Source organism: Phaethon lepturus, unplaced genomic scaffold (genome assembly GCF_000687285.1).
Source record: "Phaethon lepturus isolate BGI_N335 unplaced genomic scaffold, ASM68728v1 scaffold1474, whole genome shotgun sequence".
Classification (NCBI taxonomy): domain Eukaryota; kingdom Metazoa; phylum Chordata; class Aves; order Phaethontiformes; family Phaethontidae; genus Phaethon; species Phaethon lepturus.
The window spans coordinates 1-26,694 of record NW_010533737.1 but is presented as its reverse complement, the minus strand read 5'-3'; the positions used below and the strand labels follow the sequence as shown (position 1 = coordinate 26,694).

Genomic DNA, 26,694 nt, shown 5'->3' with positions numbered 1-26,694 from the left:
AGTCATTTTTGCCCAGGCTGCCAAAGTGGCTAGCAGTGTCATTGTGTCATGATATCTCCCATGCTTATGCTTTCTTTCATTTTGCATGTTGCACAGTAACTGGTACCCTAGTGTCTTATTCAAAGTTTCTCCAAAATGCTAGTATTTCCATTCATTAGTTTGAAGTCTGAATTCAGAAACTTTGTATTGTGTTTCTCAAAGCATAGACATTTTACAGTAATACACAACTTTTCGAGACTTGGTCATTTTGAGAGACTTTCCAAGACCTTAGTAAATCATGTGGATTTAACAGGATTTACTGACATCTGAGATGCATGCTGATTATAATTAGATTACACTTTCATTTTTCATACACTTTTCGTTACTTTTTTTTCTGTTACCATATTTTTATGCAAGTGGCATGTCTGTTATTAAGCTGTCAAATAGTTGATTTTCCAAAGAGCTAGAAGTTTAAAGCATCCATGCTTGCTTGCATTTCTGAATTACTATTTTTCAGTCCTAGTGACTTCTCCATTTTGATTTTTGTTTCAGTGTATTCCTGCACTGAAATAAGATCTTTGTTGCAATTTCTTTTGTCTTTGTTTTTTTTTTTTCATGTCTAGCAGATGTGAAAGGAAGAAAAGCTGGAATAAAAAAGTACTTAACATGTATAAAATGTAACCTTTGTTGATAATTATAAATACAAATTTAGAATGCATACATATGTATGGCAATTCCAGTTGCTGTTGAAACACTTGTGACAGTGGAGTCTTTTGAGGGTCTAGCAGGCTGCTGAAAATTATTTGATACCAATATTGGGATTATAATTGGATAATTCTAGGCAATTAGCCTAAGATCTTTAAGTAGCTTGCAAACGTTAAATAGTCTACAGTCTTTATGTGGCCATGATATGTGTCATTGTGAGGTACCTGTAACTGTCTTAGAAATACGAATACTTGCATGTTATGGATACTGGTAAACCAGTAAGAAAGCAGTGAGTTGACTTGAGAGTGCTAATTTGCAATAAATGGTTCCAGTCATTCGGCGCTACTGCATCCTGAGGTTAAGATGACTAGTAAGATGAAAATTTTGGCATATCAGTGGTGTCCTGCTGGAATCATTGTTTCAGATTATGGTTCAAGTAGGAGATTTCAAAGACCTTACAATGCTGAGAATAAAATGAGCTCATTGCACTGTAATTTGAATCCATGGCTCTTGAACATTTTTGTTGTGGCCCCAAGGCACTTGCTGTATCTCCCCAGCTGCTGGCTCACTGTGACTTCCATTGGAGCCCATCAGTGGTGTGGTTGAACCCTTCTGACTGGCTACTAATCAATATTACAAGCAACTGAAGTGGCATCGGTCTTTGAGGTGCTGCCTCTTGCCTTCTGCTAGAAGGAAAAAAGTTGAGTAAAACTGGATAAGAATTTGCATACATGTCAAATACAGGCCATGGTCTACAAGACCACACAGATAAAGGTAGATTTTACAGTCACTTTTTCAATCTCACAGGAAAAACCTCGGGGTAGGAAACTGAATACAAATTTTGCCAGTAAATATCACTGTGTATTTCTTCTCCTTTCTTTTGGCCACCCATGTATGCCAATCCTTCTTTCTAAAATACAGCTCCAAGAAAAACTGACTTTTGAAGACTCTTGGTGTGGTTTGGAAAGACAGCTTTGTTTTCCCAGTGAAGTAGTGTTTGGACTCTGATGTCTTTAAGCAGTGTGCAGCTCTGTGTTTTATTTAAGAGTGTTGTGTGAGCTGTTAAATCTGAGAGGCCCAGTGGCAATGTGGACATGGACACTCATTCCTGGGAGCAAGTTTTACTTGTAGGCGTTCATAGATTCATAGAGTTTGAGGCAGAAGGGACAGAAAGATCACATGGCTTGACCTGTAAGTCACGAATCACCACATCATCTTTTTTTTCAATTCAGTGACTTCTACCTAACTTGAGCACATCTTCTATAGTAATACCCAGTCTTGTTCAAAGACAAGATGTACAGAATCAGCTGCTGTCCTTGTTAGCTTCCTCCAGAGGCTAACCACTGTTACTATTAAAAATGTCTGTCGTATTTATACTTTGAATTTGCCTGGCTTCAGATTCCAGTCATTGTTTTTTGTTATGTCTTTCTCTAGTTGGTTGAAAATATGTGGCATTTTTCTTCCTGTGTAGATACTTGTACATGTTAATCAAATCCACTTTTTGTTCCTTCTGTTAATAAGCTAGACAGATTGATCTCCAAGTTCCACCATAAGGCATTTTCTCCTGCCCTTAAATAACTTACGTGGTTCTTTCCTGCACCGTTTCCAGTGCTTTAATGTGCTTTGAAAAATACACCCAGAATTAAACAGTATTTTAGCATCTATCTGACTATGTTTGCATACAGGGAAAATTGCCCTCCACTCTCCTTGCCCCATTTCTTACTACTTATCCATCTACATACACAAGAATTACATTAATTCATTTTGCCCCAGCAGCATGCTGAGACCTAAGGTCCAGTCTGACCCTTTAATCCTTTTCAGCAGCTCCTTTTAGGGAAAAAGTTGCTTTGGTCCTAGTGTTTAACTGTGTGTTGAGTTGTGTCAGTCTGTTTTTTGTTCACATGCACCTAGTTTACTAAGCAGTCCAGACTGCTCTTGTATGACCTTATTGTCCTCACTGTTTTTCATGTCTCCAGGCTTTGTGTCACTTGCAGATTGCACTGGCAATTTATATGTATTTCAGATGACTGATGAAAATTTCAGTGGCCTCAGGCCCAATGTCAGTTCTTACAGACTTGACTTTCCATAGAATCAGAGAATGGCTGAGCTTGGAAGGGATCCCTGGAGATCATCCTGTCCAACCCCCTTGCTCAAGCAGGCTCAGCTAGAGCAGGTTGCACAGGATCATCTCCAGATGGCTTTTCAATATCTCCAAGGATGGAAACTCCACCACCTCCCTGGGCGGCTTGTGCCAGTGCTCAGTCACTCTCACAGTGAAACAGGGAATCTTCCACATGTTCAGAGGGAACCTCCTCTGTTCCAATCTGCGCCCATCGCATCTGGTCCTGTCACTGGGCATCAGTGAGAAGAGCCTGGCTCCATTATGTTCACATCTTCCCTTCAGGTATTTGTACATATTGATGAGACCCTCTCTGAGCCTTCTCTTCTCCAGGCTAAACAGTCCCAGCTCTCTCCACCTTTCCTCATAGGAGAGGTGCTCCAGTCCCTTCATCATCTTCATGGCTCATGGCTCTTTGCTGGATGCTCTCCAGTCTGTCCATATCTCTCTTGTACTGAGGAGCCCAGAACCTGACACAGTACTCCAGGGGTGGCCTCACCAGTGCTGAGCAGGGGGGAAGGATCACCTCCCTTGAGAGGTATCTTTATACACATTTTCATTTGACACAGGGAACAACTTATAAATTCTCTGAGCAGTCACTTTGTAGTTGATTTAAAGTATAGATGGCTTTTCAATATCTCCAAGGATGGAAACTCCACCACCTCCCTGGGCGGCTTGTGCCAGTGCTCAGTCACTCTCACAGTGAAACAGGGAATCTTCCACATGTTCAGAGGGAACCTCCTCTGTTCCAATCTGCGCCCATCGCATCTGGTCCTGTCACTGGGCATCAGTGAGAAGAGCCTGGCTCCATTATGTTCACATCTTCCCTTCAGGTATTTGTACATATTGATGAGACCCTCTCTGAGCCTTCTCTTCTCCAGGCTAAACAGTCCCAGCTCTCTCCACCTTTCCTCATAGGAGAGGTGCTCCAGTCCCTTCATCATCTTCATGGCTCATGGCTCTTTGCTGGATGCTCTCCAGTCTGTCCATATCTCTCTTGTACTGAGGAGCCCAGAACCTGACACAGTACTCCAGGGGTGGCCTCACCAGTGCTGAGCAGGGGGGAAGGATCACCTCCCTTGAGAGGTATCTTTATACACATTTTCATTTGACACAGGGAACAACTTATAAATTCTCTGAGCAGTCACTTTGTAGTTGATTTAAAGTATTTTTGCTTATTTTTCTTACCATATACCATTGTCATTCCCTGCATTTCACCAATGTAAGAAACTCATGTCTGCTGTTCACAAAGTATTTAGACTCATCTTACAATGCTCTCTTTTCTCTTGAATTTTCCTTAAAATATATGTTTATTGTGAAAGAATTGTGAAATTATTGTGAAAGCCAACAAATTACATTTGTACTTGTTTATCTATTTGTTTAGCTATTAATTTAGCTACTTTTTGATGAATTCATGCTTTCGGGATGCATTGTACTGTAATAATAACTACTGTTAAGCTTCATGCTAGGAAATGTACATGGTTAAATATGTGCATTTAGAATTCATGTTTAATATTTGGTCCTTAGTTGTGTGTCTTTTAGCTTGGTGCTCTATACTTACGGCCTGCAGTTATACTTTTGTAGGAGTAGAATAGGATTTGGAAAAAAAAATCCAATGTATACAAAAACCTGCAGAAACTGTTAATGTGATGCTTAAGATGCTACATTTTAAACACATAGCAAGAAATGGAAATCTAATGTCATTGTAGAATGAATTGGATCCAGTTTTGTATCTACAGGGGGTTTTTTTTGCTAGTTAAAGCATTATTTGACTTGTGAATTTTCATGATTATGTACTCCAGTGCTCTATTCTACTTGTAAGGATGCTGTAGGGTGCAAGTAGGATCCTTTTGCATTTATCTAGCTTAATTTATCATGGTCACGTAGGACTTCGAAGATGAAAGAAATTACACACAGAATCTACTCCTTAACTGTCAATAGTGATTAACATTTTAGGTATGTCTAGATTTTTAATTGATAAAAATTAATAATTTTTTTTTCTCAGCACTTGATAGAACTAACATTCTTTTTCAAATTCTTTATGACTCTAAACTTGCAGTCAGTGATTGTATACTGGTTCTTCAAATTCTTTTAAATAGTTGCAGCTGAATAAAATATCTTTTCTTGCTGTGTGTCCTAAACCAATAGATAGTATTGCTAACTCGTTGTGCAATTATTGCAGACTGCTGTTTTGCGTCAGTTATCCCCCATATGTCCGTGAAGTTCTCTGTAGAGAGCAAAAGAGGGAAATGTAGCTTAACTTCTCTTTTGCCTTCATATGCTTACGTTTGCCTAACTGAAAGTCAGGTGTAAATTGGCCATTAAGAAGATTTTGTTTAGGATGTGAAAAAAAAAAAAAAGAGTAAAGAGAAGCTAAGACAGATGTGCAGACTTGTTCAGAAGTCTACTATAATATTTCTTTTAATTTTTCTCTCTAGACTCCCTCTGGCCAAAGATTCGTGTTCCCCTGAAAGTTGTTAGGACTGCGGAAAACAAACTTAGTAACCGCTTCTTCCCCTATGATGAGATTGAAACAGAAGCAGTGTTGGCTATTGATGATGATATCATTATGCTAACCTCAGATGAACTCCAGTTCGGCTATGAGGTAAGAGAATTATTTTTTTCCTGTCTCTTAGGCTGTCCACTTCAACATTGCATGTGTACGTAAAGTGGAGGAATCACTGCTGATTCAGACTGTTGTATCTCTCTTTACCATTAACAGTTCAATGCTAACTGAATAGTCATTACTTATGGAAAAAACTGCCCGCTAACAGAAAACTTTTTGGTAATTGGCACAGTAATGCCAAGAGACTCCAAGAAAATGTTGTGTAATTGGTGTAATGGAAGCAGTCTGGAGACTCTGAATTGCATTCTTCCTAATGGTTTCAAACAGTTTTCAGACAAATCAGAAGTGCTATCCGAGTTAATGTGCCTTGATGGACAAGACAAGTTTCAGAGATTAAGTGCTGGGAACAGAGGAGGCCTCTTGAGGACATGCCAAAGTAAGGTGGAGTGCAATGAAACGGGGAACTGAAGAATGTCAAGGAGGGGATGCATATATTGTATGCTTGAAATGGCAAAGCTTCAACAGCTGCTGTTGTAATGAGGGTATCAACAAAAAGAAAGTTTGTCCAAATCAGTTACCCAGGGCAGTACAAGGAGGTGAAAGTCTTCAAAGACATTTGAGTTGTTTGTTAAAAAGTTCACTTACAGCAACACTGTCGTCTTCCTTCCAGAAGTTTGGTTTCAATGAGTTAATTTTTGTTTTCCATTTGTATTTGAGTATATGACACAGTCCATCATTTGACATTACTGTTATATGTGTGTATTTAAGACAAACATGCTGTATTTGTAAATAAATCAGAAACATTAGAAAATGTAATATCATATTTTAAAAAAGGTTTGAATCATTTAGTCACACTTATACCTGCAATATCAAGAGCAAAACAACACTAGGCTTCATACATGAGAGCTAGAACACAAAACTATTACCTAAATTGAGAGAAATTATGAAAACCACTTTTCTGAAGGGTAGAAAACAAACAAAATGTGATAGTTGTCTCATTTCTAACAATCTTGAGAGTAGCTGTTAACAAAAGATGCTATTTTTTGAGATGTTGAAAGTATTTCTTTATCGTGAATACGTGTATGGTAAAATATGGCTCTTTCTCCCTCTCAAGTGAAAGAGACTGTTAGCTAGTAATGAGCTTTTGGACTCAAGAAATGACTTGTGGTAATGTAGGTATGCTGATGTAATAACAAAGATGTTAAGTAGTGGAGACAGAGGTTTAATCTATCATGTATGTCTCCAGAAAGGAAATACTTCCCTTGCCAGGTTAAGTGTAACGGGCTAGTACATGAAGTGTGAGAGATGGAATGAAGAGAAGACAACTGAAGGAAGGGGGTTTTTGGCCACATATGCCTTCTCTATACTCTGTTGTCTACACTGAATGTTTTAAACACTGCACTGCAACGGCAGGGCAATCAAGTGTTGGCAGTTCTGGAAGCTGACTTACTTTTGCCTGTGTTGGTGCTATAACTACTAGTTCTGAGGGTGAGCTGATGGGATGAAAGATAGCAAATCCATAACATGCATGGTGTGTAAATCCTGGCTCCATTTGCAGTTTGATTTTAATTTTCATTGAGCTGTCTCAAAGTAAATAAAAATAAGTTATATAAAAACCTAAGTGACCTTGTAAGTAGTTCCAAGTGAGTCTCTGCTACTGGCAAAGCAGGCTTGGAGGGCTTTAAAGCAAAGATTCAAACTGCAGCTGAGTTTCAGCTGTGTCAGCCAGAAGTTTTGAGAAGCAGAACTGTGGCACTCAGGTGTCTGAAGCATTAATTTAAACATCCTCAGTGGAGAATATCTGTAACTTCACCACTTAGGCAGGAAAGGGTTATCCTCATAAAAAAAAAAATGAGGCAAAGAAAAGTTGATGTGAATTCCTCTATAGTCAGTGTGTTTAGGTGACAGTTGGGACTTACAACTCTTCATCCCCAGGTCTAGCTCTTGGACTGTGCTGGCTAATTTATTGGCCTTCTGTGGACCATAGGCATTGTTTGAAGGGACTATCTGAGTAACAGTCCTAATATTCAGTGTGTGAATGTAACTGGACATGAGATTGTTTAGTCTGGCAGACTAAAAACTATTGCTTTTGCAGTTTTTTGCATTTTATTATAAATACTATTACTTTTTTATTCTGGGAATTCAACTTACTACACAGCCACATTGATGGAAAATTAAAATACCTTATTGAGCAGTTAGCTGAGACAAACCCGTGGGTAGTTTGAATCCTTCTATTCTGAGCTTCTCCCCCTCGCCCCCTGTAAAATAAATGCATAGAAGTGTCTTTGAATACAGAAGCACAGTGGATTATTTTATAAATGCACAATTTTCCTCGTATAGAGGGTGGGTGATGTAGTTCCTACTCTCTGGCACAGAAATCAGGGGCTGAAGATTGATCTTTCCTTTCCCTGAGTGTCTGTGACTTGCTTGACAGGCCTGAGCTGGCTCCCAGATGTTTAAATTGTCCTCAGCCTGTGATAATTTATTTATCTGTTTATGTGTGTTACCAGAAAAGTATCTCTCAAGCTCTTGACTCATTTGCAGGGGGATCCAGAGGGAACAGTAGCAGCATATAATGTTACTAGAAAGTTTTCTTTTAAAAGTATGTCTGCTTCTGCTTTGGTCATAAGAAGGGCTGGAAACGTGACATTTAGTAATTTTCTTTTCTCCTCCTGACATCCTTGAGACTTTACATTTGAACATGTGGCAAAACCCCCTCTGTCACAGACTTGTCTGAATGTATAGAGCAAGCCTAAAAAAAAAACAGAAAACTTTGATCTCTGTACACTTTCAGCCATAAAAAATTATAGTAACACTCAAAGTGTCAGGCATTTTTTACTTGTTAAAAGTGAACCATTATGGTACAGTGATTTATGACATTGCATAAATCTATTGGAGCAAGCAGAAAAATAGTCCCTATGTGCTGCTGTATTAAGGTAGCAGAAGAATACTTATGACATTCTGACTTTGAAAAAAGTATTTCTGTTAAGTTGCATGATGAAATCACATGTGTGACTCGGGGCACTGGAAAAAAAACTGTTAGGGATAGACAACTTTTTTCCCCACTTACTCCCTTTGTGAACAACAAAGATTGGTATCAGAGACACCCAAGGAAAGGAGCAAGTATTTAGATTATCAAAATCTTAAAAAAATTAAAGCAGAACCGTTGGCTGCTCCTGAAGTGCTTGGTGTTTGAATGTGGGACTGAAAGCACGCCTGGTAGTGTTTCCACCTCTGTGTCTCAGCTGGCCTCAGGACAGATGGCTTAGAATTTCTATCATCTGGAAAAGTGGGCTTAACAGTTTCCAAGTATGAAATTCATGAAGATTTCTTATTAGGTACTTACACAACACTTTATCCTTACAAAGTATTTTTATTGCAGTAATAATAGGAATAATCTAAATTTGGATTATTGCTCGGAGTGCATGTTTTTTGTTCATAGAAAATATTTTTTGGTGCATCGCTAAGTTTGTGTTTTTTGCAGTTGGAAGCTTTTTGCCTACTGCTAGTAAACGATCTTACTCTGTGTCAGAGCTGTGTTTCAGTGCTTCACATCTCTGGAATTCTTTAAAAAAAATCAACTCTCTGATGAATTGCATGTTTTACTAGGCTAAAATCACCATAAAGCCTTTGAAAGCCCTCTTTAGAAGAATTCTTCCATACCCATTTTGACTGTTAAAAATGTATTTTTCAGGATTCTGTTCTAGAAGGAATAATGTAACTCTGTTTACCAGAAGACTTCTCCATGAGTAACAGCTGGCCACATTCAAAGCTCTTCTTCAAATTGAAGTTATTTTACAAATTGTGTGCATGTGAAGCATCGCTTATCTTTTAATGGGCTTTCTGTTTACATTTTGCTTTGTTTTTTAATAATAGCACAAGCCATCTCTTTAAGGACCAGGGGAGAATTAAAAGTGGATGGACCTCTGGGAGGAGAGCAGGAATACTGATTGATTGGGTTTTCTTTCATTCGCAGACGATAGTCAGTGTTTCATTCTTACAGTGTTGCCATGGTAGCTTTGGAAATACTGATTATTTTTCTGTTTATTAAATTCAAAAATTTTCTAGTTGTAAGTAGCCAGTTCCTGAAGTTGCATGTGACTTAAATTTATTAGACTACATTAATGCATAAATGTTTGAATATATTCTGGAAAAGGAGGTGCTTCTCTGTCCTCTGGCTGCATGGAGAATGAGCTGTGGCAGCTGTTCTGATGGCACAGCAAAACAGCACAGAATATTTGAGGCTAGGAGGCAGGAGAGCTGTGGAGAGGTGAGTCTCTGGAGGGTGTTTTAGCTAGGCTGTTTTTGTCACTTGGGGAACTCGGCTTGGAAACAAAATTACTATCATTTTCTCTTGGTGTCTTGTAAAAGATTTTTAGTAAAACTACCACGTCAACTTCTATTTGACTTTTCATCTGGGAGATGCTTTGTCCAAAAATATTTATCTTCAGAGTTGTCTAGCAGAGTCATTGGAATAGTGTTGTCTGCAAAGAAGCGTACCTCCTCTTCACTTGGCAATACGCTTTTCCTTGAATGTGTCCCTTACCAGTATTAAATCAGGCTATCCTTCTTTAGTCTGAGAAACCTAATAAGATCACTGGCTAAAATGGAATGTATTCCTAACAGACTAATAAATTATAGGCAACCATCAAATAAGAAAATGGACAGTAGTAAAAAATAGAGATATAGAATATATTCTATACTATAGAATAGTATAAGAATTGTTACCACTATTTTTGTTCTGAAAGCTTCCTTATAAGTAGTAGCTGTATATATACATTTTGGCACAAAACATATGTATGGATTTGGGCAATCAGCTGGATGCAGCTATTTGGAGCCTTTCCAGTAATTACCATTGAATGAGCTAGTAATGAACATTATGAAAAAGCCAAGATTTTCCACTGACTTTGATAGCAATACTTTTAAAAGGAATCTTTGTTTAAAGCAACCAAGTTGTTTTTTAGATGCATCAAACTGACAATTTTCAGGGGCCAGAGTCATGGCAGGGTTGAGCTTTACAGTTGATACAAATAAATCTGTATGGGTAACACGCGTTATAGTTAGTTTTTATTTTATGTCATTTGGACTCTTGAAGATGACACCAAGGGCAAAAACTAGAAGACACATGAATCTACGGTTCTGTGTTGTGAAGGCACTGAAGTCCCTTGGGAAGCAGTAGCTGAATTTAATCTTTCCTTCAGCTGCCTTTAATGCACATGCAATTCTCTGTACAAGAATTCTTAGCCCAGTACGGTGCAGATCTGTAGTGTTCTGTCAAATCCTTTGTTGAGCCTCAGTAGCTTATGTGGTAGTGCCTTCCAACAGCTAGGAGATGGACATTTTAATAGTCAGGTTTTAAAAAAATATTAAATTGTCAATTAAATAATCAATTTTTTGAGTCCTGGAGAGCGAGGAATAAAGTTTTGGAAGAAGGAGTGGTAATACCTTTGGCCATTCTTTATTAATGTTTTTGACTTCATGTCAAAATAGGTATCTCAAGCCTTCACTGGCTTGCCTGCCAAAAACCTGTACTTTTTTAATTACCTGATGGCACCAACTTGTAACAACATCCTATGAATTCTCTTCTTTGAGTTCCAAGTCATCCCTGTTTTCAAGAGCCCTCTGTTAGAGCATTGTCCTGTCTAAATACTATCCCAGCACTTGTGCCCTAGAACTGTCTAGAAAGATTGATTTTTGGATAAAGTACAAGTCGGGGAGTCAGAAGATCTGGTTCCCATTCTTGTTTCCTGTATGATTTTTGGCAGGTTTCTCATCTGTACGTTTGAAATAATAACTGCTCTCATCATGGGATTCTGAAGCTATATTAACTGACAGCAATAAAATGTGTTGAGATGTATAGATGAAAAGGTATATAGTAATGCAGAATCACAGAAATGTGGATACAGAAGCAGTGACTTAAAGCTGATTATTTTATCATATTTACTTTGACAAAATACTTGCATGGACTCTTTATAGTCCAGGCCTCCCAACTGAAACATACTGGCACGTAAAAAGTGCCCAAAGTGAACTGCTGACGAGGTGAGGTTTGCAGGATGGTGGAATTCCAGATAATACTTTCTTTACTGGACATTCAGCTGTAGGGTTCCCTTGCCTTTTGTGCACAGAAAAGAGGTTCGCTAGTGAAGTGACCATTGGGGATTTATGAGATATTTTGTTGTTGGTGGTGGTGGTGATCTTGCGTACACAGTGAAATTTGGAGGGAGGGGGAGGTATTTATATACTACCAGACTGAAACAGAAACTCTTATGACCTAACACTGTGCATCAGAGAGTCAAGATTCATATTCTTCCAACTAACCTAGCAGTTACTTGGATTAAATAACAAAGTTTGAGTCATTTGCAAATAATGCAGATAAATATTGGCTTTATTATTGATCAGCAAAATACAAACTGTGTATTTAGCAAGCAAATAGCGTTCGGACCCTTCTAAATAATTATAATCCTTTCTTCCTTTTTTCCTAACGCAAAAGTTGTCCATTATTTAATGTGGCCAGCAGCGTGGAGAACTGGGGTTGCGTTAATGATGCCCTTCTCCGTGTTCTTGTCTACTGTGTTTGATCCTGTAGTCAGCTACAAAATAATGTATGGAGTGACAAGGATGGTATCTTGATTACATCCAGCTGTCTGGAACAAGTCAAGGGCAAAGAGGCCTTCCATATAGCAGTAGATCCATCCAAGCACCCACTAAAGAATACCAGAAATATTAGAATATAAGCCTGTTTTAAGCCTGTTCCTATCCAAGGAAGCAGGTTGGTTAGATCCAAAGCCAGCTGTGAAAGTAGTTAGGTTGTAGCCATATCTACCAAAGTGAACATCAGAAGTTCCATTTTAATCATGCTTGGTTTTAGTTAGTGTTAAAATCTTTTTGAATAGTGGGTTGTATTTCTCTACAACAAGGAAGTTAGTACTGCTTTAGTGGCCTTTTGCTCTGGGAGCACAGCTTCCCTGACTTGTAGGGTCCTCCCAAAGCAAGCTTAGCCTTTCTCGTACTTCTTCCAGGCAGCTTCCTATTCCAAGAACGGGGACTTAAAAGAATTGAAGCGGTCTTTGCACCACTGGAACTCTACCCTCCCAAAGCAGATGTGTTGCATCCGCATATTTACGTTTGCTTGCTCTGCAGGCCTGGTTAGCAGTGTGTCACATCTCTTTCTCTTCAGGTTTGGCGTGAGTTCCCTGACAGGTTGGTTGGATATCCAGGCCGCCTGCATCTTTGGGACCATGAGATGAACAAATGGAAATATGAATCAGAATGGACCAATGAAGTCTCAATGGTGCTCACTGGGGCAGCATTTTATCACAAGGTAATATTTGACTTGTAATATACTGGTAGTGTACAACATGAACCTTTTTTGAAGAGGTGTATGTGTTTCTGTCACTGTTCTGTGAGTGTTTTGTGGTGCCACAATTGTGTTTTCTACAACAGAGCACCAATTGCAAACTTTCCCTAAGCCTCTTTCACTTGCTGTCTCTGTCTGTAAAATAAAACCATTACCTCCATGAACTTGACAGAACTCTTGCCAGTTTGCATGACCTGTAACTACATAGCAAATTTTGCAGTGAACGTAGCTTTGTAGCTAGCAGCTTAAGAATAGAAAACCAATTGTAAAGAAATTTTTGTGCTGGTCAGGAAAGGAGTAATTATGCAAGTAAGCACCCAAAAAAGATTTTCTATCTGCTAACGTAGTAGTTGGTTGAAGGCAGTATCCCAGTTTGCCCATAATCCATCTTTAGCTGCCTGCTGTTCAGTGACTGAAATATTTAGAGTTTTAGAGCTACTGCACGTGTACTTAAAATTATCTTCTCTCTCTCCCCCCTTCTCCCTCTATCCTGCAGTATTTCAACTATCTTTACACCTACAAAATGCCTGGAGACATCAAGAATTGGGTGGATGCTCATATGAATTGTGAAGATATTGCCATGAATTTTCTAGTGGCAAATGTCACTGGCAAATCAGTCATTAAGGTGGGACTTTTCTGCAGTTTAGTTTTACAAAATTAAAAAACATCCTGTACATACTCATATAAATTTATTTATTAGGCTTTAATTTATTACTTAATCTTCCTTTTTCTCTCATTTACTTCTGGTATGGTGTCTTGTTCTCCTTCCATGATAGAAAAGCCCTTTTAGTAAAACTTTTTTGCTAACTGGGAACAGAGAATTGTTTTTTAACAGCTTTTTCTGGTGGTTATTTTAGCCACCTAGATGAGGTATGAAAAAGGTAATTTAAATGATAGCTATATATATATGTGTGGATATATACACACCCCACATACATATATTTTAACTATTTGAGATCACTAGAGGAAAGAAATTGCCAACTGTCCACAGCTCGCTCTGTCATGGCCTGGCAACAGCTGATTTATAGGAATGTTAATTGCAAGAATGTTAATTGCAAGATCAGCTTTAAATGAACTTTTTATCCCTGAATTAATTTCCTGACATGTTTCGACACGTTTTCAGGTCTGGACATTCACTCTGTACATTCATTTCAAAGTGTGTCAACTTGGAATGAGATTTAGAGGCCACCAGGCGTTACTTCAATTAGCAGGGTCCATTTTCCCATCTGTCCATCATCATTTACTGGGACTGGTGGCTGCATTTCCTAGAAAAGTCTTTAGAAGATAAAGTGTGTGTTTTTGCTGAAAAAGTTTTTGAGCTGTATGAGGGCACAGCAGAGTAATTTGGCACCTCTGTGCGATTTGGAGAGCCTTGCAGAGTTTGCCAGTCAGCTATTAACTGGAGTGAGCAAAAGAGCGTCTGTTGGATTAACGTTACGGTGAAGTATGGGAAGCTATATTTCATCGCTGTTATGGCTGCAAGAACAAATGGTGTTTATACAGGGACCTTGGCAGTGAGAAAACAGTCATTAAACAGGAATTAAGGAGCTTGTCATCGCCACTTCTTTTCAGTTACAGAAGGAAAAACCCCTCCAAGCCGTTTTTATTGGGCCCCTGTGAATTTTGCAGTCAGCCAGGCCAGATGGAGCTGAATGGAGGAACGGAGTGGCTTTTTTGTTGTTGTTGTTGCCCCCCCCCGCCCCTTTTAGAGACAGCTCAGCTTACACTGCAGGCATGTTCAGAGGTATTGCACTGCTCTCTGTGCAAGGAGATTAATGTCCCTTCTGTTGATACTTGATGATATCTGGCATGCCTTTCTGCAGGTGACCCCACGAAAGAAGTTCAAATGTCCAGAATGCACGGCAATTGATGGGTTATCGCTGGACCAGACACACATGGTGGAAAGGTGAGCGACCACCCTTTATTCCTCTGATTGCCTTGTTCTGATCCTTAGAATCTTATCCTGTGTCTCATTAAATTAAGATCAAAAATGCTAACTGATAGTATTTCTGTAAATTACTAATTTTGAAAGAATGTTTCATGGATTTGATCAGCGTAAGCCATTCCTACAATGGATGATGTGACACTGAAAAGTGGACTACTACACACAAGGACTCTAGAAGAGCACAATTTTTAGCAGCTTCGCTGTAAAGCGTATAGGACACATATGAAATTCGGGTTGTTGGAAGTACTTTCAGTAATATGACATTTCGTTTTGCCATGGAACATCAACTGTAATGAGTATGAGAATTTTTTTTTAAACCAGACAGTTGCTAGCTTACCAAAGAGTAACAAGGATATAAATTATTAACAATGTTATTTGAATTGATGTTTGTGCATTCTTTCCTACAAAGATCGTGAGCACATTGCTTCCACTAATGAAGGGCATTTGCGTGCACAATTGCATGTTATATTTTTGTGGGAAATTAATTTTGAAATTAAGTATGTATTTGGAACGGCAGCAAATGTTTAGTTTGAAATACTGAAAGTTAGTAAGTACAAGAGTTGCATTCCCTGCTTTACAGTAAAATGGCTTCTCAACCTTGACCAGGACACTAAACTTCCCTCTGCCTTGGCTTCTGAATGTGTAAAATAAGGGAAAGTCTTTTCACTTTTACAAAGCTGTTCAACACCCATGTTTGAAAAGGGCTCTCTGACAGTAAGTGTACATACTAGTTACTTCGTGGAATGAACCTGAGATTTAGGACTGACAAAGGCATATCACCTAATGCTTCTTGGGCTGTTGTATCTCTCCTGCAAACTTTGGGGAAAACAATTTGTAGCCGTAGAATTGATGGGGTAGGTAAGCAGGGGTAGCCATAGTGCTGGAAGACACCACCAGAAGAGGTGACAAAATTTTTAAAAATCTGACCTCCATTTAAAATAGGCCATTTCAGATTTGAACTGAGAGACATAACATGGTTATCTTACCAGTTACCATGGTTATGATCTTAACAATGAGCTTTTAGAAAAAATCCTCCTCTGCAGTACTCAGCAAATTTAAAGTGTTGTATCCGTTTACTGGCCTTTAGCAATGTAAATGATATTTATGTATTGTAATATATGCAGTGAACTAATGCAAAACTGGTTAGTAGATTGGGGGCTTATTTACAAGAAGAGTGCATACTTGTGTCTGTCTGATGTGTAAATACGCATTACACAGCACACATGAACACATATATAGTTTGGCTGATTGATGATTAACCAAGCATCGTGCCAGGCATTGAAGAGCATAACCGCCAAGGTTAGTGACAAAGTGTTTAGACTCAATATATAATAAGGATGGATTAAAAAAAGGAGTATGCAGGTCAGAAGTAAAATGTACCCAATGAAGATGTTAAAAATAACTCTGCAGAAAACTTCTTAAGGAAGGGTCTGGAAGCTTTATAGATTATAAATGTTAGCTGAAGGGGAAGCACAAGAGGTTGTCCTGTGTCTAGCAATTCTGCACTGGCTTACAGGGTGGAGTACCTGAAACCAGTTGAGCTTCACTGTGATGGTACTAGTAGCATTACAACAGCACATAGGAATTTTGGTCATGAACTAGGTTCTCATTAAGGTGAACACTATAAAAACAGAAGATGAAAAAGTGCTTTTTGCTCCGAAGTGCATTATGATGCAGAGTAAAGGTCATGTTTCCATGTCTATGGTAATTCTTGTATCCTGAGAGTAAAGTATCATTGACAGTTTATTGAGAACATGTTTAAACTGTTGCTCTGCTTCTCTGTAGTTTCCAAGAGTGAAGATAGCTGGGTTGTGGAAAATGTTAGATATACTACAAATCCGTATACTTTTATTTGCCCAGCCAAAGGAGTACATGCTGGGATAGAGTCTGAGTGCAGGAGAAAATCTGGGGGGGATATATAGTTTGGGTATATTCAGGCTTCATTTTGAAGGTCATTAATACTGTACTGAAACTGCATGCTATACTTAATACCTTCTTGCCCTGTGTTGTTATCTACCTTCAATATAAGGAAGTTATTTGAAAATCTGAAAGGGTTTCTCTTTTTGAATCTTCTAAGCTAGCTATTCATTTTAAATGGATAATAAATGATAGCAACTGCTAGAGCAAATTTTCCTAACTTAGCAGTGAGTAAAGCTCTTATAGCTCTCGTGTATATATATATACACACACACACACATATATATAAAATATATGTATGTATGTATGTGTGTATATATATGTATATACACACTAGCTATTTTCAGGATCAGGAGAGAAGCTGAACAGAAAAAGTTCATGCATCAGGGAATCCTTGCCATATTATAAAAGAATGACTTTGTACAGATAGGGTACCAAGAACAATACCTGGGGTATCAGGCAAAGAGCCTTTATCAGCTTCATTTGCAGCTTCCCAAAGTGCCTGACTCCTTGTTTTTTAGCATTCAGAAATAGCAAGCAGGTAGTCAGAGCTAATTACTTGTCCGGATGTCCAGGGATCAACCTACTGTATGTAAAACAAACAGTTTATCAGGGTTGTCATGGGCATGCACAACATTTAGTGTTAGGTTTCTGGTTCAGAAATAGCAGAGAGATGCCCAGCAACTGCCTGATGAGTCTAAAAGGTTTGAGAAGTCAGTGGAGATCTGTCCAGGATAGACATGTAACTAACCAGTTCTGTTGGGCCTTTTGACACTCTCAGCAGAGACAAAGGGAGGATGGTACAGTTGGACTCTCTCTCTCTTAATAAGAGATTTTTTTTTACCAATACTGAAGGATATTTACAGTGAATCATGGGAAAGCCAACACTGCTATTCTTCCTGCTGTGTAATTTCTCTGAGATAAAAAAAAGACTTCAGTCCCCAGGGTTATTGAGTTCCATCATTAAAATACATTAACAAAAGAAAGCTTTGAACCAAGAATCCCCTTTTTGCCCTAGGTTAGCCTTTACATCAGGTCACAGAAGAAGCTGTAGGAAGATCTCATAATCCCTATATTTACAGGTGCTGTTTAAGTAGCAACAAGTTTTCTGCCTTTAGCATCTTTGCATCTGGCTCTCAAAAATGGCGAACTCTGTAAAAAGTAGCCTAGCGGGCAACTGCCTGTACAAAGGGCTGTTGCTCCTGCAGCAACATTTACAGCAGTGTCTTATTTAGGACACATTATTATTTGTTAGAGCCAAAATAGGAAGCTGTTCCCTGAAGAGGCAAACTGACCAGGTAACAGTTGGCCAAAGGCTGCAGGTGCAGAGTTACCCTGCCAAAAAATATTTGCGTTATACGGGAGAGGAAACTGATTAAGAGAGACCTTAACAGACATGAAGTTCACTCAGTCTGCCAGGGGCAACAGGGCTTTCAATTTCTGAGTTCACACAGTCTTAATTCCTTGTTGAGCACAACTGCATGTTGTTGGCAGAGCAAGGAAAAAAAAAAGAATAATTCTTGGAAGCAAACATGCCTCTGTTAGTACGAATTTGCAAAACTATTGACACAGACAAGAAAAACATCTTCCCTCCATGCTAAGATGACATCTTACATTCTCTTGGCTACCTAGCTTTGAATGTTTAATATTCTAGATACCCTTTTGGATTTATATTGTCCAAAAGTGGCAACGGATTTGGAATTCAAGGGCTTTAGTTTGGTGCGGGAGATGAAATTTTTTGAAAGAGGCAACTTTCCTTTGAATACATTTTGTGGCTGCTGTATGACGTGGCTTTCATCTAAAAGAGCCTGTTTCTGATCTTTGAATTTTATATTTCCTGAGGAACAACTTTTCTGATTCAGCCAGAGTGACTAGAACATACTGATTTTTTTTTCCATTTTTCATTTCTTTAACAATGAAATGGTTTCTTGGTGGTTAAAGATACTGTACCGGTATGCTTGAATGGTTTTGCCACCAAAATAAGTTTAGCTGTGGAAGGATTCCATCTTGATATTTTCTCCTAAGACATGATCTTTGATTTGGGCGTATAACCTCTGGAATCAAGAGGTCAATTTTGTCTCCACTCTCCATTTAGTTTTGTCTTCTCCTCTGAGGGTGCCGCTTAGTTCCAGTTGTGACAATGGCTGATCTGACGTGGACACCTGCCTGCCAGGCAGCAGGCTGAGATAACTAATTCATTTCACACCGGCCACCGAGCAGCTGTTACATTACAATGTCTTTCAGTCATTACTGGCAGAGGCAGGATTTGAACCAGTAGGCTAGAAGTATTCTTGTATTCCAGAAACCAGTGAGGGCCAGCAGCTGTGCAAACTTCTCACATGCATATCTCCCAGTGCATCTAACTTCTTGCCTGTGAAATTTGTGCTTTTCCTGCCACGAGACTTCTCCAATACACACAACTTGGATTACAGTTAGGCACGATTCTCAGAAGTAACAGATGATTTGGAAGTCTGACTTTATCTGAAAATCAGATGTCTTTAAAGTATCTCATGTTGGGCATCTTGTGGAGGCAACAGAAACTGCTTGATGTTCCTGGAGAAAACAGTTCCTTTTCTCCATGTTACTGTAACACTTCTGTGCCCAGGGCCCAAAGCTCACCCTTGCGATGGTTCACCCTCTTATTGCAGCCCTTGAACAGCTACTTGGGTCTCTTTGCTTCAGTGCTGACTGATGGCTCCTTTGCTGTTGCAGATCTGTACTACGCTGGAGCAAATTGTGCTTGTGCCAGGTCTAGAGGTTGCTTCCCACTGCACACGATTTACTCTTATGCTCTGAATTCTTTTTCATTTGTTTCATAGTCCAAAGATTTTAATCTGGAGGTAGGAAGAAATATGAGGGGATGAGAAGGTAGCAGAAAGTGAAATATCTGCATTTACCTGTATGAATATTTTATACATGTATCACCCAGACGAAGTAGTTTTCTGACACTTTTCTCAGGCCAGAAAATGGCCTGAAATATGGCCATTATAGCTTGAAACAGCTATGTAGAGATGTAGCATTTTAACGACCTGGGCTTTGTGTTTTCCAGTCATTTAGTCTAGTTAAGGAGGGAGCCATGGGATGGCTCAGAGGCTGAGGAATTAATTTTGAAAACCAGTCTTGCTGTCCCGTCTACTTCAAAAGAGTGTTTGCGGCAGTGTTGAGCAGTCCCCATCACAAAACTGTCACACTCAGTTGGTGTGATTGACCAGGTCTGTTGAGGAAAATTATCCTGGAGCCATAGTGACCCCCTAACGCTTCGAAGGGGTCGGGAGAGGGTGCAGTGGTTGCAGAGCAAGAGACTTGCTCTGGGACCGCCTGCAGCACATCAGCCTCTGTAGCTGAGTCAAAGTACTCATTTCTTTTTTGTTTTCCCTTTTGAACAGCAAAAGAAATGTGACCTGTTTTCTTGTAGCTGTCTCTGTTAATGTGATGTATTGGGGACTATTGTCACAATTCTTGGTGTCTGAAGTTCTTAAAAGCATTATAAAGTATGCAGCTAATGTTTAGCTGAGTGCTGGCTGTGGTGAGATGAGCCAAGTTTTCCCTGCCTGCTTCCACAGGTACTGTGCCTTTCAGTGAAGGAGTTAAAGGAGCAATATAAGGTTAAACATCTGTTTGCTTGTTTTCTGAAGCACATGGCTGTTCACTTCCACAGCATTACTGACACCTGAGATTATTAAAACTGAAAGAGTTATCAATGGTCTGATCTTTTTTGTGCTAATGTGATGCACTACTGCTTAATATCTCTTTATTTAGACAAGAAAAATAAATTAGTTGGTTTCATTTTATAGGTTTTCTCAGCTTCACTTTTAAGTTACAGTACAATCAGAACTGCCGATACGCTGAGGCATGTTTATTTTTGTGGGAAAAGATAGAGCTTCTGAAGAAGCCTGAAAAAACCCAGACTTTTTTTTTTTTTAAAAAAAAACCCTCCATTTTCACAAAGGCTTGGTTTTTGCAAAACCTTCATTATGAGTCAAATTGACCCAACAGTGGCCCTTTAAGAGACATGTTGGCAGTTAATCTGTTCTGGTTTACAGCATGTACATTGCTTTAAGAATGACTGGAATTCTAGGGGGAGGGAGAAGGGAAGCTTTGACCTCCATGTGCACATGTGCTGCTGCCAGCATCCCCTTGCTCGTCTCTGTGATTAAATGGATAAATCAAAGAACACCAGCTTCTTTTCAGTTCTCTCTGCAGTGAGGCTCTCTCTTTATTTACTAGTAGCCAGAATGGCTGAAGTACTTCCAAGTACAGGAGGGAAGGTTTCTACCAGTTATGTTGGTGTGGGAGCTGGTAGCCAGCCCAGTTGTTGGGGTTCTTAATTACACTGCTTTCCCTTTCACCAGATCTGAATGCATCAATAAGTTTGCCTCTGTCTTTGGGACCATGCCTCTGAAAGTGGTGGAGCACCGTGCTGACCCTGTCCTGTACAAAGATGACTTTCCTGAAAAACTGAAGAGCTTTCCTAACATCGGCAGCTTGTAAAGGCAGCAGTGAGACAACCCTGAGTGGTGAAAACGATGGCCCAAAAGGTGCTATGAGGAATATAAGGCCCTGAAGAAAAAAATTGCTAGAGAGTGGTTTACATCTGAGGGAGATCAGAATTAATGTTGTATTCTGCTATGTTGTCTTCCCTTTACAAAGATGAAATGGAAAGCTGAACAACTGCTTCTCTGTTGCTCAGAGAATTGAATCTATTCATGGGTCCTCCCAGAAATGTCAAACACACACTTTTCTCCAAAGGAGGCTATGCACCTGGAAGAATAAAACAAAATCTTGCTGTCTGTGGTCTGACTGGCATGACTGACCTCTTCTATCAAATGTGCTGCAGTTCTCTGGTTTGTAAGCATCCATCCATTCAAAGCAACTGTCTGCAATGTGTAGCTGCTCTCTTTTGGGAAAAGCTTGTTGCCTGTGCAGTTGGTGGGCCTCTGTCTTTTGACTTTAATTGTTGACCTAACTAACCGTGTAACAAACTCTTTTTTTCTCTGCCTAGTGAGACAAATGTTTATTTTTTTACATCATCAGCAACAAAAATTTGTGTGTTGTCACATGGTTTAAAGGGCAAAGCATTTTGTTTTACTTAAATTATTTTGATGTGAATTGAGACACACAGCAGTGGGGAGGATGGTCTCCTTCAAAGCAGAGACCTGCAGGACAGAACTCCAATTGCTGCACTTCTTCCTGCGTAAATCTCAGGTTTTCTGCTGCATCTGTGCAAGAGACTGTGACTCTGTGTCAAAATTAGTTGTACTGTACAAAAAAAAGATGTACCTTTAAGTCTTACTTTATTTTTGCTTTTCATTATCAAAACAAAGCAGTTAGGTTGGTTTTACATTGTAGCCATACATTGGAACAACAGCTATGAAGTAAGGTTTTCACATCTGAATCCTCTTCAACAAGCTATTGTAGTACTGATTTCTAAAACACTTCTTCACAGAAATTCCAGGTTACAGCTTTGATACGCAGAGATATGTGTATGTGCAAGACACTATTAATGCACACTTACAAACTCCTATAAATTGCCATTGTTGGAAAAACTGCTGGGTCTTTGCTTGTGATTTAACTAAGGAACCCATTGCCACAAGCTGCCACTGAAACATACAGCTTAGGAAGGCGTTTGGAGAAGCTTTATGTTTCTCACAAGCACTGGAATTGTTTCCCAATACTGAAATTAACCTGAATGAGAAAATGAAATGTAGAAATAAAATTGTCTGGACTGTTACTTCTTGCCCTTTGATATTAAAGATGATCCCTAGTTAGGCTGAGAAAGGAGTCTCTGTTCCAGCTCCACTGATAAAATCTTTGTTACCAGATTGGGTAATTAACTGATACCACTGTGGGTGATTTGACTGTCCTTTGAAGCCTCCTCTGCTGCCAGTTACAGAGACATCCTACTCGATGGGCTGTTTTTCTGTTACACTACGAGCAACCTTATTCCTCAGATTTTGCCAAACCCCAAACAATAGGACAAGTGTTAGGCATCACGGTTCACCCCCTCTCCTAAGCTGGATAGGCAGCAATGACAGAAACCAAATGAAAGTCAGGCTAGAAACAGGAAACATCTGCTCCTATTTGTCTCACCCCCACTAAGACTTATCTTATTGCCCAATGCAATGGATGTGCTGTGAATGAAAATCATATTGGAACAATAGCTCTGAGGGGATGCTTCACTTCATAACTCCCCTGGGATGTGCCTGTAAACTGTATCGTCCGATTCTCTGGGAACGTTTAATTACTGGTAAATGGTTTTTGCTGCAGTCTTTGTTTCATTGCTAAGTTGCTGGGGGGGGCGGGGCGTATTGGGGAGCTAGAAGGATAGCTGCTGCAGTGGCAACTGCTGTCTGCACAGTGGGTATCACAAGAGAGAGGAAGGTTTGTCTCTCGCTATTTCTCCTTTGCAGCCTCTCAGGTTCATTCACATGAACTTTCTTTCCGAATCTTCCTGTTGATTTATGTCCTGATGCTTGAGCATCAGGAAATACCAGCATATTTCCCTTGAAAAGTTTGCTTTAAAAGGGTAACTGTGACAGTGTAGTAGTCGCTTCAGTTTTGGCTGTTCTTTTGGGGCTGATCTCAGCTTGGCAGGCCTTAGCAGTCCAATTGACTTTGTAACATCTTGCTTGCACGAGTTGTGAAGCTGCTGTGATTTCTTGGTTCTTTCTCAGTAAGCCAGGATTTTTGCACAGAGTCTTAGAAGACATGGAAGATTTTAAATAGTTGGTGGAATATTTTTGGGGGAAGACAAGCCTAACCAGCCCTCCTAAACTGATCTGTTAGTCTCAGGTCAGTAAAAGGCAACAGGTCCTTGTGCCTGCATCCCAAAGTATGTGAGCAGATTCCCCTTCCACAAAATGCCCAGTGACCCATATCAGTCTTGTTTTGTCCTTTGGCATTTTACAGTTGCTTTTATAGAGCCATCTTATTTAGACAGTAATTTGTCTCTGTTTTGTGCCATGCAGAAAATTGGGCAATTGGCTTAAAAAAAAAAAAACGTAAAATGGCCTACTTCCCCTCTACGTTTATAATTGTAATGTTCTTGATGCAAAATCTGTAAAGGTGTAAGATGTACCTGTGTTTCCTGATTTGGAATTTTTTTTGTCAATGTTTAAATTAAGATCGTTGTTAACTTTTCATTGTATATATGTTACCAAAAAAAGGTTACTATTGGTGTATTAAAAAGCAAATCCAAGGAGTATTTGTTGTATTTCACTTCTGGAGCGGCACAAGAATGCATTCAGAAGGGAGAATTGCAGTGATGGGCTGTTTTGCTACATAAATCTGTGTTAAACTTGAATATCCACAATGTACTTTAGAAAGATCTGTCAGTATTTTGTCTTTCCCGTAACTGGAGTTGTCTTTGAAGTAGAAGCTTGCTCTGCACGAATTCATCCCAGTCACCTTTTTGGGGAGAGTAGTTGTTACTCTAATTTTCTGCCAAGATTTGACAGTAGCATTTATCTTGGAGAAATAAGGAACAGATCCTTTCTCTTTTTGCAAAGAGACACAGCAAATGTTGAAGAACTGTGCTTTTGAGAAAAGAGCTTTGGCTGAGTCACTGAGATGGTGGAATCCCAGTGTTGTGGTGGCAGCTCTTTGCTTCCAGAAGCACAGTCCCTGCGGGGCGTGCTGCAGAAGGGCAGCATGTGTCCATGGCACAGCTTGCTTCTTGTGCATGGCAAGGGGTGAGGTGTGCTGCAGTGCTTGCCCTGCCAGTCATGATGAGTCTTAAGGACACATTTTTAGCATCACCAACTTTCCCTTCAAGGTGCTGACTTTCCTTCCTTACAGCTCCATGCTCTCATTACAGGACATGCCAGTTCAAGCCCTAATGTTCTGAATTACTCTATCCTGCCATCTCCAGCTCTTGCTCTTGAACTTCCTGCCACCCATCGTTCTTCTGCTGGTGTGGTTCAAATGTGCTTTACTGCAGCGACTAATTTATCCCTGTCACTTACCAATTCACAGGCCTTTTAAGCTCAAGGGCCTTGGGGATATAGATACCAAAATAATTGTGAGGTGGGATTTAAGAGCTGCTCAGCACTTCTGATTCATTTTGCTTTTAGGTTGTATTGGTAAGCATTGAGCACTCAGGAAAAATGCTGTGCTGAGACATGAAAATGGATTTAGGTGGGCAATTTTAATTTTAAAAATACCTTCAAGATATGGGATGAATGCCCTCCATAATCGGTGTCTGGTACCCTAGGTACTTCTCACAGGTAGAGCACCTTTTAATCAGGAAAGATCTCAATGCTTAATTAGTACTGCATAAATCTTCTTTCTAGCCCTTTCACATCGACACTGTGTCATAACAGGACTGCAGTACAACACAAGAAAGAAAAACTAAAATTTATGGTGCTGATGGGGAAAATGGATTTTAAATGCCTTAGCCAGAGATGAGACAGAGCGAGTATGAATTTTTTCATAACTCTTAAAGACTTGCATGTTTAAATCTTACTAGGACTGCTGCAAAGCATGTTCTGTTGTAAACTAAAATGTAAACTACAGGTAGTTCTTGCAGTCATGGATGGTCTCCTCCATGTACTTAAAGCAAGAAAAAAAAACATTCTGCAAAGTTGTGTTAGATGAAATATATGCTAGAAAGTGAGCTGGCCCAATTGCTGACTTCAGTCTGGTACTGAGGAGTTGGGAAGAGCAGAGCAAATACAAGGCAAGTGTTCCACCTATATTGTCTTTTTAATTTTTAGGCTGAAAGAAATAATTTCTATCAAAAATTGCTAGAAAACTCTGAAGACAGTATTCATTGTATCTTTCTGTAGGATCTGGGGGTTATCCCATAGCAGGTAATCACGTCAAACCTCTTGGTAACATTGATATGTAGAGAGATGGCATTTGCTTAACAGAGAAATCAGCTAGAACACCTTTGCTTTACTGCCGAGTTGTGGATGCTTCAGCTGTATCTCATGCTATTGGGAGTGCATGTAGGACTCTGTAAGTTCTTTCTATGATGTTTGCCACTGCTGTATCTGAGCGCAATAAATTGAGCTTCACAGTCCTCCTGCTTGAGTAAGATCAGCCTCTTGCCTATTACGGCACATAAGCAAACAGAGAGAAGCTGTGATATACCCAAGGCCTTAGCAGTTGTGGGGGTAAAACCAAAACTGAACCTGAGTATCCCAAGCCTGTGTTTTAGCAGAATGGCCACACTTCATCTGAACTGTTGTTTGTTTCAAGTTTTGGGTGGCTCAATACCAAGGTAGATGACCGTGAGCCTTGACTTTCAGTGTCAGTGTGCTTCAGCCTGCCCTGGCTTGAAGCCATTTAGAGACATTCCTGGTGCACTCTGTGTAATTTCAGCCTGATGGAAATGGCTGTAAGGCAGTCCCACCTCTGCTGATCTTCAGGATTCCCCTGTCTGCAGCTTCTTGTGGTTGCTTTGAAAGCGAGTTATGTTTCCCATTAAAGGATAACAGCAACAATTGAGGCAATTAACTGGAGTGGCATGGAGCTAGCAGCACGCAGGGAGTTTTCCGACTGAAAACAGCGCAGCTCGAAGGTTCTCCCTGCAAGGTTGTCTGTTTGCTGTCTTCATTTGTCTGGAAAAGGATCCAGTAATTCTTCTTCAAATTTCCTTTACTCATTCTAAATGCCTGTTTAGTTGCATAAATAGGAAGTGCTCCTGCTCCAGACAAGCATGACAAATCTGCAGTAACTGTGGATGGAGATCAGCTCAACATTGTCGTGGTTTCATTAGGTCTATGAACTTCAACCAGTGCTCAGTACCAGATTGTATGCAGAGGGGAAGACAACAGATAAGATGGGCAAGGGGAGAGCCAGGTGTCTATAAAGAGAAATATATATATATAGATACATATATATATCTCTATAAAGAGAAATGTTGTGCCTATTTCTGCAGAGTCATAAGAAAATGTCAGTTTAATTACAGAGTCACATCTGCTGGATTTTTAACCTAAATTTTAGTTGGTGGAGGACTGGAAAAAGGTAAAGGCTGGACCACCTGACCGACAAAGGTGTGAAGAACTTGGGATACACAGATCGACATGAGGTTTTCCATGTGTGATTATGAGATGTGGTTGCTGTTGCACCCTGTGCTTTTAAAGGACGAAGCTTAGCTCTTC

General features: G+C 39.6%; 1 protein-coding gene across 2 annotated transcripts in view; it reads left to right on the top strand.

The window, feature by feature from the left end:
• Positions 1 to 21,364, top strand: part of EXT2 (exostosin glycosyltransferase 2) — a 75,967-nt gene extending 54,603 nt beyond the window's left edge. For both annotated transcript variants that reach the window (XM_010285281.1, XM_010285280.1), the window contains 5 exons: positions 5,242 to 5,408; positions 12,547 to 12,690; positions 13,223 to 13,351; positions 14,550 to 14,632; positions 20,941 to 21,364. In XM_010285281.1, the coding sequence (XP_010283583.1) occupies positions 5,242 to 5,408; positions 12,547 to 12,690; positions 13,223 to 13,351; positions 14,550 to 14,632; positions 20,941 to 21,079 (662 nt within the window). In that variant the 3' untranslated portion in view covers positions 21,080 to 21,364. The remainder of the gene's footprint in view (positions 1 to 5,241; positions 5,409 to 12,546; positions 12,691 to 13,222; positions 13,352 to 14,549; positions 14,633 to 20,940) is intronic.
• The last annotated feature ends 5,330 nt before the right edge of the window (positions 21,365 to 26,694 follow it).